We start from the raw sequence: 18,357 nt of genomic DNA on the forward strand, positions 1-18,357 counted from the left end.
CCACCACTGTGAACAGACTCAGACTCACTTGACAAACCTTCATGCATTGACCCGATTTAAGACTTAACATATTTCTTTTCAATTCACCTTATACATTCCAAAATCATTCATACAGCCTTATTTTATTATCATAACATTCATCACATGCTCAACTTATCAAATATTATACAGGCAGCACATGTAAAACTCGTTTATTATTCATATCTCAGCATCATATTCCTACCATACTTTCCCAACTTCAGAATCGTAGTATGACTATTTTCTATAGAAACATCTCAAGTAATACTATGCATGCAAGAGTTGGCTTAGGGACTCACCTGAAAAGAATGTATAGTAGCTTGAGCTCTAGATCCAAGATCCTTTCAAGAGTTGCAACAACCACTGCCTCTTACAACAAAAGAGCACTATAAAAATCCATTTGGATAACCTTTCTATCATCTTAAACAAAAATATCCCATAAATAAAGCCATCCATAAAAATCCATTTGGATAACCTTTCTATCACCTTAAACAAAAATATCCCATAAACAAAGCCTTTCTTCTTCAGGCATTCATGTTGATCTACTTTTCAGAGCCATAAAACTCACCCCGACATGAATAAATTTTTAGAAAAATCCAGAGTTTCAGATCCAACTTAAAGAAAAAAGCTTCTCCTTTCCCTTCAGCCTTAGATTTCAATATTTCTAAAGAAGAAGAAGGGAACTCCTCTTATTTCAACTTGAAGACCTATTAAAATAGTCCCCAAGTCTTTATTGATCCTTGACAAATGTCACATCACTACTGACTTGTCTTATCAAGGGTCTACAACTTTTGAGGAAACCAATTGATTACTTCTCATTTCTCTTTAACTATCATGGTTCTTGTTCGGTTAGTTCCTAACCAACTTACCTTATAACTTCACCTGTACAGTATCACGGGGAAAAAGTATACTACTTCTAATGTGAGCTAATACCTTCGGTATCTATTAACCTAACCATATCTTTCTTCTATCAAATCACAATTACCTGGTATGGAACTCTCAACATCTTGAACACATAACTGTATTTGCCCTTGTTATACGCCAGAAAGTGCACTTGGGCGATTACAAATTTGCCAATCGTACTTTTATCAGACCTTGTGTCTGCCAGAACCAGGGCGTTATAGGCTTGCTGAAAGAATTCTTATACTTAGTCAAATTCTTATACTTTACACGCACTCAAAACTAACTCTTTATGCTTTACTTCCATAGACATCGTTTGAACACTAGGGTTTCATCAGGTGGGATGTTACACCATTGGTTGTAAATAATACGAGATAAAAATATTGGTGAAATATGGTATAAAATTAAATAAAGTTGAATCAAGAAGTATGACATGATGTATTAAATTGAGAAAGGGACTAAATTGTAAAAATATGAAAAGTGTTGTAGCACTAATGTAAATATTTAAAATTATGAGGACAATATAAATATGGAAAGGTTAAGGGGCTAAAGTGCAAATTTACCATTTTAAGAAAATGGGTGATATTTTAATAAATATTTTTTAATGAATTTGAAATGGAGGCATATTGATATATAAAGTTGGAAAAATCAAAATATGGACTAAATTGAATAATATGGAAAAATATAAGGACCAAAGTGTAATTTTTAAATTATAGGTAAAAGACCTAAGTGCAAAATTTTCATTATTAAATTATATTTGGAGATATAATCATGACGTTAGAATAAATAAGTGATGAGGTATAAAGAAATAAGGGGAATTTATGGAAATAAGGCTTGAATTATGGTGGAAATTGATTAGTTGATAGTATAATGACTAAAATTCAAATAAAAGAAATATATAGAGATTTTTAGAGGGGAGAAAGGTGGGACGACAACAAATTGACATAAATAAAAAAAACTAAAAGGGAGAGAGAAAATATAAAGAAAAAGAGAACAAAATATTTCATGAGTTTTCTTTGAGTTCTACCTTAAAACCATAGCCTAATTTCATATCCTAGAGTGGTATGAGATTGTTTTCTACCATGAAAATAAACTAGTCGAAGAAGAAAATGAAGGAAAAACATGGTAAAGTGAAGAGAAAGTGAAAGATAATAAAAGGGAAAAAGGAAATAGATGAAGGAAAGCTTTAGATTGAAAAGAGAGATTTTGAATTCAAGGGAAGAAAATAGGTAAGTACCTTATTGAATTCATGAAGATCTACCTTTAATTTGATGTTAAATGCCTATGTTAAAGTGAGATAAATTATTAGGAAGTTACTATGATGAATGAAGTTTAGAAGCTATGTGATTAAATTAAATTATTGTAAGATTTATGTTTAAATAAAAGAAAGTCATGAATGTCAAGAGTTACAAGTGAGTAAGTATGATATTTGAATATGTTTATGAAATAGAATATGATTATGATTATTGAGTATAGATAATGAAATGAGAAAAATGAACTTTACCAAATCATGGAAGAGTAAAATGTTTCACTAAATAGTTTACGGACAATAGTGGTAGTACAACTTTAAAAATTCACCAAAAATGTAGAAATCGAGTTAGAGGCTGAATAAAATATGAAATTAAATCTTATTGAGTCTAGTTTTACATAAAAGCAATGGTGTAATGAATGAAATTATGATTATGATATATAATAATTTTTATGAGACAAGGTCAATATGATTTGGATTCCCCTGTTCTAACTTTGAAAAATTATTATAAATTGTAAACAAATGTTTATGAGATGAAATTTATATTTCGAAAAGCTTAATGCTTTTATTTTCAAGGGAAACAAATGACATCATAGTACAAGACTTTTACTGAAATATATTTATTTTTTAGTGAAGAGGGGTTAGAGCTACCTAGCAACAAAACAGGGGAAGATTTGAAGGAAAAACTATAGTAATTGGCTTTAGGAAAAACTATATTATTTAATTTGAATTCGAAATAAATCGGCTTAACTCAAAGTAAAATTTATCTTATTCAAAACTCAATTTGTATGAGCTAGAACTACCAAGCCAAGTGAGCTACTCAACCGATAAAAAGTTTTACTCTAAATTTTTTACTTAAGAAAAATAAAAGATGAAGATATGCTTTTGTGGAAACCACAGCTACAAGTATAGCCTTGAGTAATCAGGATTTCAACTTTGTGAAAGATTCTTGAATCACTTTGCAGATCACCTAACAATTCACTCGTCTTTTATTAGCAACAATTGAGCTCTATGTGTAGGTCTCACAAGGCGGGCAAAGGAGCCCACAATTGATGTACACATTTCAGATCCTTCATGTTCCCTTGGGGTCATTCAGCCCCACAATAATGGCTTATTGCTTGGAAAAGACTCAAGGCCCATCAAATTTGATCCTAGTTAAAATGTAAACACTCTAGTAAATTGTATTTTTACCAAGATAATTATTGTAAATCTTAAAGGATAAAGATGTATAGAGTTTAAATCCATTAGGACACTCATATTGTAGATAGGCGCTAATCTCAGAAATTGATGTAATTCGATCTATATCGTTGGATTTGAGGAGCTCAACTATAAATACAGCATTCCTCCTTCATTTGTAATCACTTCATTCTTGATTTAAAGAATACTTTGAGAGCATTTACTCAAAAACTTGGTGTGCTATTACTTTCTTATTGCTTTTTTGTTCAATTCAAGTCCTTTTGTCCTTTCAATATACTTTCACTTTATTTCGATGCCTTAGAGAATTTCTGTGAGAATTCTCATCTTTCGAGAGTTACGTTAACTTAAGCCCTTGAGGCCATAAAAATAACTTAGAAACAATTCGAGACCAAATGGAATCAATTAAAAAGTACAAGAAACAGTTAGAAAAATTGGACTGTAGGGGTCACACGACTGAGACACACGTTCGTGTCTCAGGCTGTGTAACAATGAAATAAGGACACACGGCTGTGTCCCAAGTATGTATTCACCCGTGTAATTCTCTAAGTTGGGTCACACGACCAAGACATACACCCATGTGTCAGAATGTGTGTTAGGCCGTGTAATTTCCTGACTTGTGTGCAATAAAACCTATGGGGGACACACGACTGTGTCGCCAGGCATGCCGCACACGGCTGAGTCACACGCTCGTGTCTCAGGCCATGTGGACATGAATTTGCCCAATTTCAAGCCATTTCTAGCACCAAAGCATGCATACACCTAGAGACATTTTGTACATACAAACAAGGCATCCAAATATGACCAAAACCTATATAAAATGACCAATTTAATAGTTCAAGATCATTCAACCAATATGCGATACAAGGCACCTCAAATGCAAATATTCAGTCTTACCTAAACATGAAAACAAATATCACTTCTCATTCATCAATCACATTAAACTTAATACCATCTTCAACATACCAAAACTTGACCATATTTCAACCAAATCAACACTTACCATTTTGGTCATTCAAACATGGATCAAAAATTACCAAGTTAACTTGCACATACCATCATAAACTATTTTGCATACAAGATATCAAAACACACCTATATTGAAGTACTATATACACCTACATCAAACACCATTATAAACATCCTAATTACGTTTCAATCTCAAATTCAAATCCTTAAGTTTATAAATGCCACTACTCTAGGAGAAATAAGAACTACCAAAGTCATTAGATAGTGTGAGCTGAGAACTTGATCTGTCCCAAGTGTCAGCAACAACAATCTACAAAATCAACCACAAAAACAAATAAGCTTATAGAGCTTAGTAAGAACGTAGCATATCATAATCTAATGTTAAATTTAATACAATTCACATTTCATTGATATTAGAATTTTCAAAGTCTAAATAGGGGCATGTGTGTGCAATTCAGAGGTACCGAAGTACAAACAAGGGCACGTATGTGCAATTTAGGGGTACTGAAGTACAAACAGGGGCATGTATGTATAATTCATCATTTTTCTTCTAAAAATGTAATAATTAAATAATTATAATGCAAATACACAAAATTTAAAATTCATTAATATTAAAACACTACGAACTTATCTCGACAATTATAGTGTAACAAAGAAGTCGATTAATCCGAAGCTTTAGCTTTTCCCCTATTTGAATCCGTACGAGGTCTATCTTGATCGAAATAGACAAATTCAGTCCATCTAATACTTTTATTATTCAACTCAGTCCATAATTTATTACAAAATTACTATTTTTCCCCTAACATATTAACTTTTCACAATTTAGTCCTTAAACTCATAAATTGAAATCTAAGCATTTTCATCCTTATCTCATGCTATTTGGATTCACTAGGGACCTATATCAACTCATAAAAACCATCATTTCATGAATTTAACTTGAAATTTTACTACTTTTACAAATAAGTCCCTAAATACAATTTTCATCAAAAATCACTTTACAAAACTAGTTTATATAACAACAAGGACTCATAATCCTTTATAAAATATCAAGAATCATGAAATAGCATTCATGGGACAATCCTAATTCTTTAACAATTTTACAAATTGATCCCCATACTAGCTAGATTAAGCTACGACCTCGAAAACATAAAAATCATTAAAAACAGGCTTAAAAATCATAGCATGCAAGTGGAATTCAAAATAAAGCTTTCTCCCTCCTTCAATGGTGAATTCGGTCAACAAGAAGAAGAAAATGAAAAGATGATAACATTATTTCATCTTTTCTTACTTAATTTTGATTTTAATTCTCTAATTACCATTTTAGCCTTATTATTAATTAAAATTTACAACAAAACCTTGCCATGAATATCCACTAACATTAAAAATGGTCTAATTACCATCTAAGTCCATTCGACTTTAAATTACATAGCTATTTGACACCTTTAACTAATAGAACTCCACTTTTACACCTTTTACAATTTAGTCCTTTTTACGAAATTAAACATGCAAAAGCCAAAATTTCTTAACAAAATTTTCACATGACCTTACTAATGTCCCATAGATATTAAAACAAAAATAAAATATTAATTTACTCATCAAATTTGTGGTCCCAAAACCACTATTTTGATTTTACTGAAAACAGGATGTTACAATTCACATACATTCTAATATGGTCATAGTGTGTAAATAAGCAGTTCACATAACCTTTAGGAAACCTAATAGCATACTGTGACTTAGAAGCATGTATATAGTATAGTACATATCATATTCATAATGCATTGTACTGATATATTGACAATTTGTGACGATGAAACATAATCATAAATCATATTCATTGGATAAACGGATATCTAGAAACACCAAATAATTCAAAGAGTCCTACTCTATCTATAATAAGTGTAGCACGAGTGCTAACACTCTCCAAACACACCACACTATCTTCGGTGAATGGAGCTTAACTCAACATTTCCTTTCTCTCCAACGCTATCTTCATGCCATAATACCCTATCACAACAATAAAGGTGAGTACTTACAATCCTATTGCATGCCAATGATATCCAACAATTTCAAGGGTTCACAATGCCAACATATCACTTTTAACGCATTCACAGTTTACAATTAATATAGCCTACAACTTAGCAGAGCTCATAAACTAGGACCATTTATAATGTATAGCTCGTATTTCACATAGTTCGCAATAAGGCATAGTTTGCAATACACATAGATCGCAATAGAGATAGCTTGCATATAATGGTTTGCAAATAGCATAAATTGCACAATAACATAGCTCACATAAATAAAACATAGTTGGCATAATCATAGCCAAGCTCGTACAGTATATTTCACATGTTATCATAGCTCACATAGACATAAGCACTTACTTTATAACTTAGGATAGGTGTTTAGACTACCTAAGCTCCCATTATCATGCGAACTGGTGTTTAATTGCAGTACTCATGACCACTCACCTTTGCTATTTCCCTACTTGCTGTCAAACCTAGGTAAGATTTTTGTTGCCTCTGTCTTTGTTCGATAAGGCTTCTCATTGGTTTGTCACTTAATTTGAAGAATTCCATGAGATTTGGATTGATTTGAGAAAAAAAAACATGTTAAGAACTTATAGAAAATTGAAAGAGAAAAGATAAGTTTCTTTGGAAATTGGAGAAGAAAAATGAGTTTGGATGCTTAGAAAGCAGGATGGTTGAGAGAATTTTGAGAGAAATTTGGATCTAATGAAAATTCATTTCAATTTAATTCCTAGTTATATATATTTATTTATTTATAACTTAATTATTATTATTTTTAATTACTTTGACTCTAATTTCGATATCTCACTCGAGCCCATGACTTAATTAACCAATACTACTAACTTGATTTTTGGGGTGTGACAACTCTCTCCCTTTAAAAAAAATTTCATCCTTAAAATTACCTGAACCGAATATATAAGGATATTGAATTCTTATTGTGTTCTTGGTTTCCCAAGTAGCGTCTTCAATTTTGTGATTATGCAACAAAACTTTTATTAAAGGTATGATCTTATTGTGCAACACCTTTATCTCACGAGTTAAGATCTCAATTGGTTTCTCCTCGTAGGTAAGACTAGGTGAGACCTCAATCTCCTTGATCAAAACAATATTTGATGGGTCGAATTGGTATTTTCACAACATGCATATGTGAAACACATCATGAATATGCTCAAGTTCAATAAAAAACCTAAGTTCACATGCTATCGGTCCGATTCTCTTAATAACCTCATAAGGTCCAATAAATCTCGAACTCAATTTCCTCTCCATCCGAATCTCAAAACTTTCTTCCAAGGTGAAACTTTAAGGAACACTCTATCCCCAACCTGAAATTCGATATCACGACTTCTCAGATTTGCATAAGACTTCTACCTATCAAAAGCAGTGTAACACCCCTAACCCGTCTCTGTTGCTGGAATAGGATCAAGCGATATTACGATGATTAACATATTTGATAATATTTAAACACAATTCAAAAATCAATTTAAATATCATAAATCAATATCCAATCAATAATCATAGCATTCATACAAAAACAACCTTAAATCAATCCTGTGAGACTTCAGAAACTATTTGGAAACCAACAATGAGTAATCTTAAACAAAACAGAAAAATATGGAAAAAAAAAAACTGAAATTAGGGGTTACACAGCCATGACAAAGGCTAGCCTGTGTGGCTACCCACATGCTCGTGTGCTCAGACCGTGTAACCGACTGCGATCATGTGAAAAATCCTGCACCCAAAATGACCCTTAATGCAAACCAATTCAACATCCATTTCTTGGACACCAAACCAAACTTTCCCAATCACTTTCACATGGTTAGAACACATTCAAATGAGCCTAAAGCATTCCAAAATCATTCGTCCTATGTGCCCAACCAATATGCAATTACTTGGCACCACAATTCAAACATTGAAACATAATCCATTCAAGTGTAACTACTTAGCATTTCATACTTCTTCAACTACCAAAGATACCTTATTTATTATGACCAAAATCATCAACAAAGATTTACCAAGTTACCTAAGTATTTGTACTAATTCAACCCTTCCAAATCAACCATTCAAAATGCATTTAAAACAAAAAAAAAACATACCATTGTCATCACACACCACAATCAACGAAAATACTAATGGAGATTTACATCATTATACACATCTCATGCTTCAAATAACACAAAACATATCCATAATGCTTCTAACACATATAAATAACATCCTAATTACATGTTACTTATAACCGAATCAAAATAAACAATAAATTACCAAATAAGTTGTTGGATAGTGTGATCTCCAAAAATAATCCAATCGACAACTTGTATCCGACGATCAACAAGGAATAACCACCAAAACGAGGTAAGCTTGCTAAAGCTTAGTAAGTTCGTAATAAAATTAAACTTTAACTTACCAAAAATGATATAATTAAAACATTTTACAAGATAATTCAATATCATGGTCATGAGGTCATTCATTACCTATACTCATCACAAGTCTCACAAGGTTAGTGAGTTCATATATCAAACATATAGCTTTATCATGTTGTCAAACATATACATGAAAAACACATTTGGTATTTATACCAACAATCACATATTCATTTAACATTTCACATCTTCATTCTAAGTATTCATTTCAAATGTCTCTTTTCACATGCCCATATCTATATGAATATTTCGTATAGACACTTCATATAACCATTTCATATATCTATTTTCATAAAAACATTTTGTATAACCATTTCATCTAAACATATCATTTTATCATTTAACACATAATCATTCATTAAATCTTGTACTTACATTTCTTTCCTATATGACACAACCTCACAAGGTTAGTAGGTATCACAAAGAAACACATAATTCCAACAAATAATAGAACATGTAATAATGACAAAACAAGTACATATTACTTCCATCATATGTTCAATAATAGAGCTTCCCCTTTCAAATATTTATATCAACATTTTCCAATTCACATTTCTTGACCATATAACATCTTATATATATACATATTCGTTTAAGCCTTTATCACCCGTTGAATGAAATGAAATAACATTGGATACTCAAGAAATACTTATACAAGATGTGGTTGTAAAATGCAACCATATATACTCACACGAGCTGTGAATTAAGATGTTAGGCTACACGATGCTACTCGCACGAGCTGTGGAGAATCTGCAACAAATGTAGGACTTCAGCCATTGGTAGGATATCCAAGACCAGCACCCGAAACTGTAAATAACCTCTACATGACATGACATTTGTATCCTAAGTATTCACAAGGTTCAAACGGGAAATATTTCATATTCGAATCCTTTAACTTCATTTCCATTATACCATTTCAAATACACATCCATGTATTTCATATTTTCCAAACATAGTACTCAACTTAAATATCATCACAACTTAGTTCAACTCATCACATGCCAATCTCAAGAAGTTAAACTCAATTGCAACATAAATAGATATGTATTAAATCAAAAAAAGAGCAAATAATTAATTCGATCAATTTACAAACTTACCTAATCAACAACAGTTACGAACGCAACACTGACAATTTCTCCTCACTTTCCTTTCCCGCAATTAAAGTCGGGTTGACTCATTTCTTGATCTAAATATAATATTTTATTCAATGAACCAATTCAAATATTATAAAATACTAAAATTCATATATTTTACCATTAATCATCATTCTACACTTTTACCCTAAATTTTTATTTTTTATTCAATTTAGTCCTTAAACTCGAAACTTTCAAATTAACCACATCTAATCCCAATTCATGTTAGTTAAATTTCCTATAATCCCTATACTACCCATAATTAAAAAATTTCAAAATAATTGCATATAATTTTACTATTTTAACAACTTAGTCCATAAACTTAAAACAAACCAAAATTACCTAACAAAATAGTCCTAAAACATTTCATAGCTAAGATTAATCAATGGCAAGTTTTAAAATTTTTAACAGTTTTAAAATCGGAGATACGGGTTAGCTAGGCCTAGTTGTAACTATCTCAAAAACATAAAATTTACTAAAAACCAATAGCCAAATGAATTACATGCATAAAATAAAGCAAAATCGAATTTTGGAGAATTTGGACAACATTTTACTTATGTTTTACTTTTAATATTATTATTACTAACATTTTAACATATATAATTAAAATAACATGTAATTTAATTAATTAATACTCATGAACCGCCCATCATGCTAAATTGTGGTCAATTTACTATGTTAATCCTCCCACTTGACTATATAATTCATTTTAATAAATTAAATTCAATAGTGATTAACTTTTGTAACTTTTACGGTTTAATCCTTTTTCCTTAATTAACAAACATATACTAAAATTTCCAAATTGAAAGTCAATATACCTATATAGTAACTCTGCATTAAATATTTACGAGCTCAATTTATAGAAACAAAGTCCCGAAACCTCATTTTCCAAAATACTTGTACTTTACTATTTGTTCAATTGGCAAAAATTATTAAACCAAAATCCAATATGATATTATAATTGACTTGTAAATATTAAATAATAATATTTACAAACTCACTTGTCGAATTTGTGATCCTGGAACCACTGTTTTCGACACAACTGAAAATTGAGTTGTTACAAATGCCTTTCAGTCTGTCACAAATCAGTTTCACTTTCTTTTCGTTCTCCTGACTCAAATTTAAACCAACATAAATGAGTCCAACATCTCCTACCATACAGTGCCTCGAATGGTGTCATCTGAATACTCGACTAATAACTGTTGTTTTAGGTGAACTTCGCTAAAGGCAGATATCGCTCCAAACTACTACTGAACTCAATGACACCATTGCACAACATATCATCGAGTACTTGAATTACCCTTTTTGACTGACCATCCATCTGAAGATGATAAGTCGTACTAAAGTTAAGCTTCAAACTCAAAGCTTCATGAAGACTCTTCCAAAATTTCCAGGTAAATCGCAAATCTCTATCGCAAATCTCTATCACCATAACACTACAGCAAAACAGGTTTTTAGTGGCGTTTTTTTATAAGGGCCGCTCAAACTATTTGTGGCGCTTTTACAAACGCCGCAAAAAACGCCGCTAACATTTTGTGGCATTTATGAAAAAAACGCTCCCACAAATGTCGTTAAAAAACACGACCTTTAGTGGCGCTTTTCCTACAAACGCCACTAAAAATCATGACCTTCTAAAAAATTATTTTATTTTAATTAAATAATATTTATTTCTATGTTAAATATTATATTATGTTTAATTTTTGAAATTTGAAATTTAAACTATATACTTTTAAGGATAAATAAAAATATTAATTAAATTAAATTTTTCATTAAAATTTAAACTTTAAAACTAAATATAAAAATTAATGAATTTAAATTTAATACATAAACATTGATTCAATATGTAATTTAATACATAAAAAATAACACACAGAGACACACAAAGTATTACAATTTCTAAAACAAAATTCATCCTCGTGAGAAAAGAATGCCAATTCATCATCACCTCTCATTAATCAAAGGAAAAAAATCAGAAAAGAAGAAGAAACAATATACAACAGAGGGCTGGTTCAAGCTTATGTGAAGCCAAAGTATTACAATGCCTGCATATAACTTAGAGAAGTCCTTTGATGCTTTCAATTCAACCGCCAGAGAATCCAAAACACCGGAACAGAAAGCCAAAGTATGCACCTGTAAGCCAAAGTCAGGCCAATAAGGAAATCACTTATATGACCCTCAAAGCCACATATGTCAAAGTACATTATCTGATCTCTTTGAATTATGATATGGAAAGATAAATTTTTAATAATGCCACCATAATGCAAGAATTAGAATTTGTTTCGAGAAAAGTCATTGATCTTGTTATTAATCATGTGCCTTTGCATGTACAGGTGTTGCATCTAAAACCTACATAGTTTAAATAAAAAATATCACCAAATCCATGGCCTATCCTCAAACAATCTATTATTTAGATATGTAAATGAGTCAAACAGAAAGCAGCTCATGGCAAAGCATTTTCTTGATCCACTATGTTAGTTGTTTTTATCTTTATTTCTTCCCTGAGTTCAATTTTAAACCTCAAAATATCTAAATATATTGATGCTCAGAATGCTTAATATTGCGGACAACCAACACAATAGTCTAATACTGGTTTATCTACTATGAAAAAATACTAAATTGTAAGTTACATAGAGAACAATTTTAATTATTTTCACTTCAGAAAGCACCAAAAAAGTTGAACAACCTGCCTAAATTTCATCATTAAGGTGGAAAACCTCGCCACACAAAAGCCTCTCTCACCTTTTTGAAATAAATAACCAGAACTACTATGAATCTTATAGCAAAAATATATATAAGAACAAGTATCTTACCTATGCAACAAAAGGCCATAATTTGCTCAATTGCTTGTTCAATCATTTTTCCTAAAAGGACAACATAGTGTAAGACAGTAAGCAACTACACTGCATAAAATCTTAACACCCAAATGGAAACACCTTTTTTTATACCTAACACATGCAAATGTATCTAGTATTTGAGATGCATATTTTATGCCTTGTCGCATAATGCTCTGACCTAAACAAGATAACACGAAAACAGAGTTACAACCAATTATAACCCAGATGAAACAAGGAAGAAAAATGAGGACTTCTATTGATCAACCTGAGAACAAAACAATACAAGTAAAACGTAGAAAAGTCTTGCAGCGAACACACAAAAGTTCTCGTGCAAATATGCCAAGTTCTTTCGAAATCAACTACATCGAATAAATCAAAAGAATATATAAATGTTTTAAATGGAAGAGAGAAAAAAACTGATTTTTTTCATTAATCATAACTAAAAGTTCACAAGGCGATAGAAACTAATGCTATTGGAATAATATCTTAAAACAAATCCAATTCAAAATCATTTTGGTATTCATTTCGTAGCCAAATAGAGCCTAATCTATTAAAATAATTATACAATTAAATTAAGTGCTCAAAATTTCCATACTTTCTTGAGAAACAAACAGTGTGAAAAAAAGTACCTGCTTTGCTCAAAGTGGCTTACATTGCATCACCATGCGAGATCATTCATCAAGATCGAGGGTTGAGTCTGTTAGTGCACCCATTTTCATAATTAAGTAGCAAGAATAGAAATGATAAAGAAAGGAGAGACCATTAAGGTTGGTGGTACAAATTTAGCACAAAGGCTGAAAAGGTAAAATAGGAATCCGAATATCTTTTATCCTCAAACCAAATAATGAAATTACATGACAAATGCCTTACTGGTATTTTAACTATAATTAGTACGCTTTTTATATTAATGGATTAAAAGTTTAAAGTTCGATTAAATAGATTGCCAGGTTTAATATGTTCATTTCTCTACATCAAAAGTTTCAAATTAGTAATTATAATATTCAAGTGTTTAAAATTTGTATAATCTATCGATTTCTTAATTCAAAATTATCAATATATTCAATATATTGAATCAATAAATTATTTGTGAGATGACTGTAGCCTTTTTAAGATAATTTCTTCTATTTTCACATATTTTAAGAGTCATGAGTATTACCTTATAGTATTTTATTTGGCCAATATTTTTATTTTTTAATTAAATAGAGAAGTGTTTATTGTACATATGCATATTTTACAATAAAAAGATAATATGTCGACTCCCACTTGTTATCATTTTAATATCTACTGATTGTTTAACTAAATACATTATGATAATCGATGGGTAAAAATGATTTTATTAAATTATTATAATTTTATGAAAATTTTGATACTAAAAATGTAATATAATAAAATTTGCTATTCAAGTGATGGAAATTAACTAATTAGATCTGCTATTAACTAATTAGATCAAGTGATGGGTGATAAAGTGATTCGAATATATTTTTGTATTGATGAGATATATTAACTAATTAGATCTTCTATTCAAATGATGGAAATTAACCTCACGATCAAAACGACCTTGCCTGAGAAGTGCAGGATCTAACAAATCTCTACGATTTGTAGCAGCCCAAAATATAACACCTTTGCCAGTATCAAACCCATCAAGTTCTATTAGTAGCTGATTCAAAGTAGTTTCCCGCTCCTGAGTGGCTACATTATACAGGTGATCTGTTGTTTCCTTGAAAATCCCCTGACGTCTGATCAGATAGAAAGAAAGAGAGAAATCATTTACATATGATCTTAAAGACAGCTATGTTTTTCTCCTCTCCACTAAATTCATCTATAGTTATCTTCTTATCATAATTGCAGTGATAATTGGCCTATAAAAGGTACTGAATGTAGCCCATTCTCAGTGTCTTATAAAATACCATAAAAGATAACCAAGGCAACTATATTTCCATTCCAATCACTTGATTTAAATTAGATGCAAAATATTAATGCTTAGTTGCAAACTATATCTGCTAAAGCATTCACCTTCAGATGTCAACAAATGGTGTGTTTTCAACAAATTCTTGCATTAAAAAAAGAAAGTATAGGAGCAGCAACAAGATTATCATACCTAGTTGCTAAAGCATCAATTTCATCAATGAATATAACTGATGGTTTTTTTACATGCAAAAGATAAGAATTTATCAACAAATTACACAAAGTACATAGCACAACCAAGTATCTGTAAATAAAATAAAAGGAATCTGTACTTATAACATAAAAAAATAACACAGAAAATACAGCAAGCTAATTTATAGGTGGCTCAACCATCTGCAACATTTTATCTGTTCCCTAATTATTACCATATGCCCAACAATTAATAGCTACATGCTACCTTAGCAATCAAATATAAGAAACTTATAGCATTATCACCTTGGCTCTCTTAAACAGATCCCTGATACGAGTAGAACCAACACCAACTAAAACTTCCACAAATTCTTTGTATTGAGTTACTAATTCTTTGTATAATAAAATTAGAGGTGATCTAAAAGGCATAGAAAAACAAATGTAAAATTTCTTTGTATTAAGTTACTTAGTCCCATATTCCAATAAATACATCCATCCATGACAAAGAAATAGGAAACTGACCTGTAAAGGAATCATTATTCAGTCCTACATTAATTAAAGATAGAACCATAAAATTAGCTTAATTCTGCTGGGCAAAATTGCCAAAGATCACATGTAATTCCTGTTTTAAGTAAAGTCGAAGCCTTAAAGGTGGCAGAAGTTACTAATATCACATGTAATTCCAGTTCATGGTTGTTATAATGGTATTGTACAAGTCAAAAAATAACTTTGCTCATGTAATGATGAAAATGCCCCATCCAAGTTCAATTAGTTGCTTAGAACAACAAGAAAGATGTAGGATTTTACAATATAAAACCAGAATGAATAGAATCCTATCACATGAAAGAAATGATTCTTCTAAGAAAAGGAGTAAATAATAATTTAACTGGAAATCTGGAACTGAATTCTATATGATCAAGCATTCCATAGTAGGGCCAAGTATGAAGGAAAACAAAACAGTATCGCAAAATCTATTAATTGGGCGTAGTTGAGTTACCTTTCTGTTAGCCCTGGCATAGCCAAAATAGGGAATGACGGCAGTAATGTTCTTAGCAGAAGCCCTTCGACAAGCATCGATCATAATGAGAAGCTCCATAAGATTCTCATTGGCGAGGGGACAAGTGGGTTGCACAAGGAACACGTCGCACCCTCTCACACTCTCTTGCAACCGAACATAAATCTCACCATCAAGAAAACGCTTTATCTTGATTTTCCCAAGCTCCTGGACCCATATAGCATGCGATTTCCTATCCAATATAGAAAAAGCAATAGCGGAATTACACAACTCATATTCTGATACCTAGATACTTATTAGATATCTAATCTAAACAATCTCAATGAAAGAAAAGAGAGGGTTGAATTGAATCTAAAACCTGACCAAGAGCAGGATTAGCAGTGCCAGAAAATATACGGAGCCTAGTGTCGTGTTTGTTGATATCATTTTGGAAATGGGAATTAGGGGAGAAGAAGGTTGGAAACGCAGGATCAGAGGCGAGGAGAGGAAAGTGAGGCTTTCCATTTTTGAACTTCAAGGGCTCCACCAACCTACACCTCTACAAATAGAGAAACCCAAATTTTAGCTCCTGAAATTTTATTAGAAAATTAAGAAAAAAACACATATGGAAGTCAAAGATATAATTATTAAGCCCCTCAAAAAGCATGTAGTGGAGTTATACACCTACGTAAGACGTCTAAGATATCTTAATTGTGAGAAGGAAGGAGGAGAGCTAGATCTGGGAATACCATCAGGGATTGTGAGAAGAGGCTGAGAAGAGCAATCGCAAAGGCAAGGTCGGCAAGTGTTGGAAGTGTGGCTGAAGGCTACTAATCCTTCCATGAAATGCCAATAGACACAACCCCACCTTCAACGCCGCCGTCTGGTTCACTGCCATCTCTTCTATCTCAGAGTCTAACTAGAAACCAAATCAAAACTGCTGCTAGAGTGTTTCTTGGTTGAAAAGAGCAACGAAGGTGTGAGATTGGGGGTGTTTTGAGGATACCGATTTTAGGGGGAAAAATTAGGGGTTTCAGAGGGGGAAATTTGGGGATAAAACCACGCCTTAAAAAATGAGATGATTTTTTTTGGCATTTTTATAAAAAACACCGTTATTGTTAGCCTTTTGTGGCGTTTTTCATAAAAACGCCACAAAAAATTATTTCATTGTAAATAAAATGACACCGTTTTGTTCTGCTAAAAGTTTTTTATTTTATCTGCTAAAATTATTAGTTAAATAATTTTATAAAATATTTATTATTACTATTTTTATAAATTGATTCTTATAAATAAAAATCAAGTACTCTAAAATAAATATCGTGTATTTTAATAAGAAAACAAATAATTAAATGGGTGTAATTAATTATTAAGTTAAAATTATCCAATATAAACAATCAATCTCTCACATATCAAATTTCTATTAAAGATTGAGACGTTAATCATGATTTTATATTATTCTTTTCCGATCTAATCTCCATTTCATTAGAGATATTTCTTCCTAACTAAAATATAACTATTTTGCTAGAATTAGATGTGGAATGATTTTAGTTTTTGTATTTCATTTTATTTGTTATAATCGGTCCTATCAAAAATAGATAGTTACCTATCCATATCAATGATCATTACTTTTTATTTATTTATTTATCAATGTTTTTTAAATCTAATATTTAAATATATCAAATGGTTTAGATTAAATATTTTAAATATAAAAGTATTAATTGTTTGTAAAAATTTCATCATTTAACAAATCTTAAGTAAACATTAAATCCTAAACCATTTAATATATATAAAGTTTATCTATTATCTCTTAAATAATTAAAACTATAATCATAATTTTAATATATTAAAATTAATATTATCTTTTACAATTATATAAGAAATTATTTAATATATAAATTAAAAACACTAATTAATCTAAACCCTAAATCCCTAACCCCTAACCCATAAACCTTAAACCATAAAACATAAACCCTTAACCCCTAAACCTTAAACCCTAACCCCCTAAAACTTAAACCCTAACCCTTAACCCATAAACCATAAACCATAATCCTTAAACCCATAATCCATAAACCTTACAATAGTAACTCATAAACATTAAACCCTTAACCATATACCATAAACCCTAAACTATAATGATAATTAATTCAATATTTTAAAATTAATACTATCTCTTTTACAATTATATAAGAAAATATTTAACATAGAAATTTAAAAACAATTAGTCATATACCAAAAATCTTTAAAATTATTTTAAATAATAGTATTTTAATTTTTTTCATTTTTTTGTGGCGTTTTTCAAAAAACGCTGCTAAAGATCGAGCATTAGCGGCGTTTTTTAAAAAGTGCCGCTAAAGGTGTACATATAGCGGCGTTTCTTAAAAAAGTGCCGCTAATACTTGATCTTTAGTGGCATTTTTAAAAAGCGCTGCTAAAGCCACTAAAATCTCAATACAAAACGATGGCGTTTTACAAAATTATTTTGCCAAGCATTAGCGGTGTTTTCTAAAAAGCGCCGCTAATACTCG

At 30.8% G+C, this 18,357-nt stretch overlaps 1 protein-coding gene across 1 annotated transcript; it reads right to left on the reverse strand.

Moving 5' to 3' along the window:
• Positions 1 to 4,559: 4,559 nt before the first annotated feature.
• Positions 4,560 to 16,730, reverse strand: LOC108475060 (probable inactive ATP-dependent zinc metalloprotease FTSHI 1, chloroplastic). Its single transcript, XM_053026274.1, has 7 exons — positions 16,701 to 16,730; positions 16,212 to 16,391; positions 15,836 to 16,060; positions 15,305 to 15,360; positions 14,285 to 14,480; positions 11,948 to 12,040; positions 4,560 to 4,640 (listed from the first exon to the last, which is right to left on the reverse strand). Exons 1-7 carry the CDS (start codon positions 16,728 to 16,730, stop codon positions 4,560 to 4,562), a joined length of 861 nt encoding a protein of 286 aa, XP_052882234.1.
• Between the last annotated feature and the right edge of the window lie 1,627 nt (positions 16,731 to 18,357).

The sequence above is a fragment of the Gossypium arboreum genome, chromosome 3 (assembly GCF_025698485.1).
Source record: "Gossypium arboreum isolate Shixiya-1 chromosome 3, ASM2569848v2, whole genome shotgun sequence".
NCBI classification, from domain to species: domain Eukaryota; kingdom Viridiplantae; phylum Streptophyta; class Magnoliopsida; order Malvales; family Malvaceae; genus Gossypium; species Gossypium arboreum.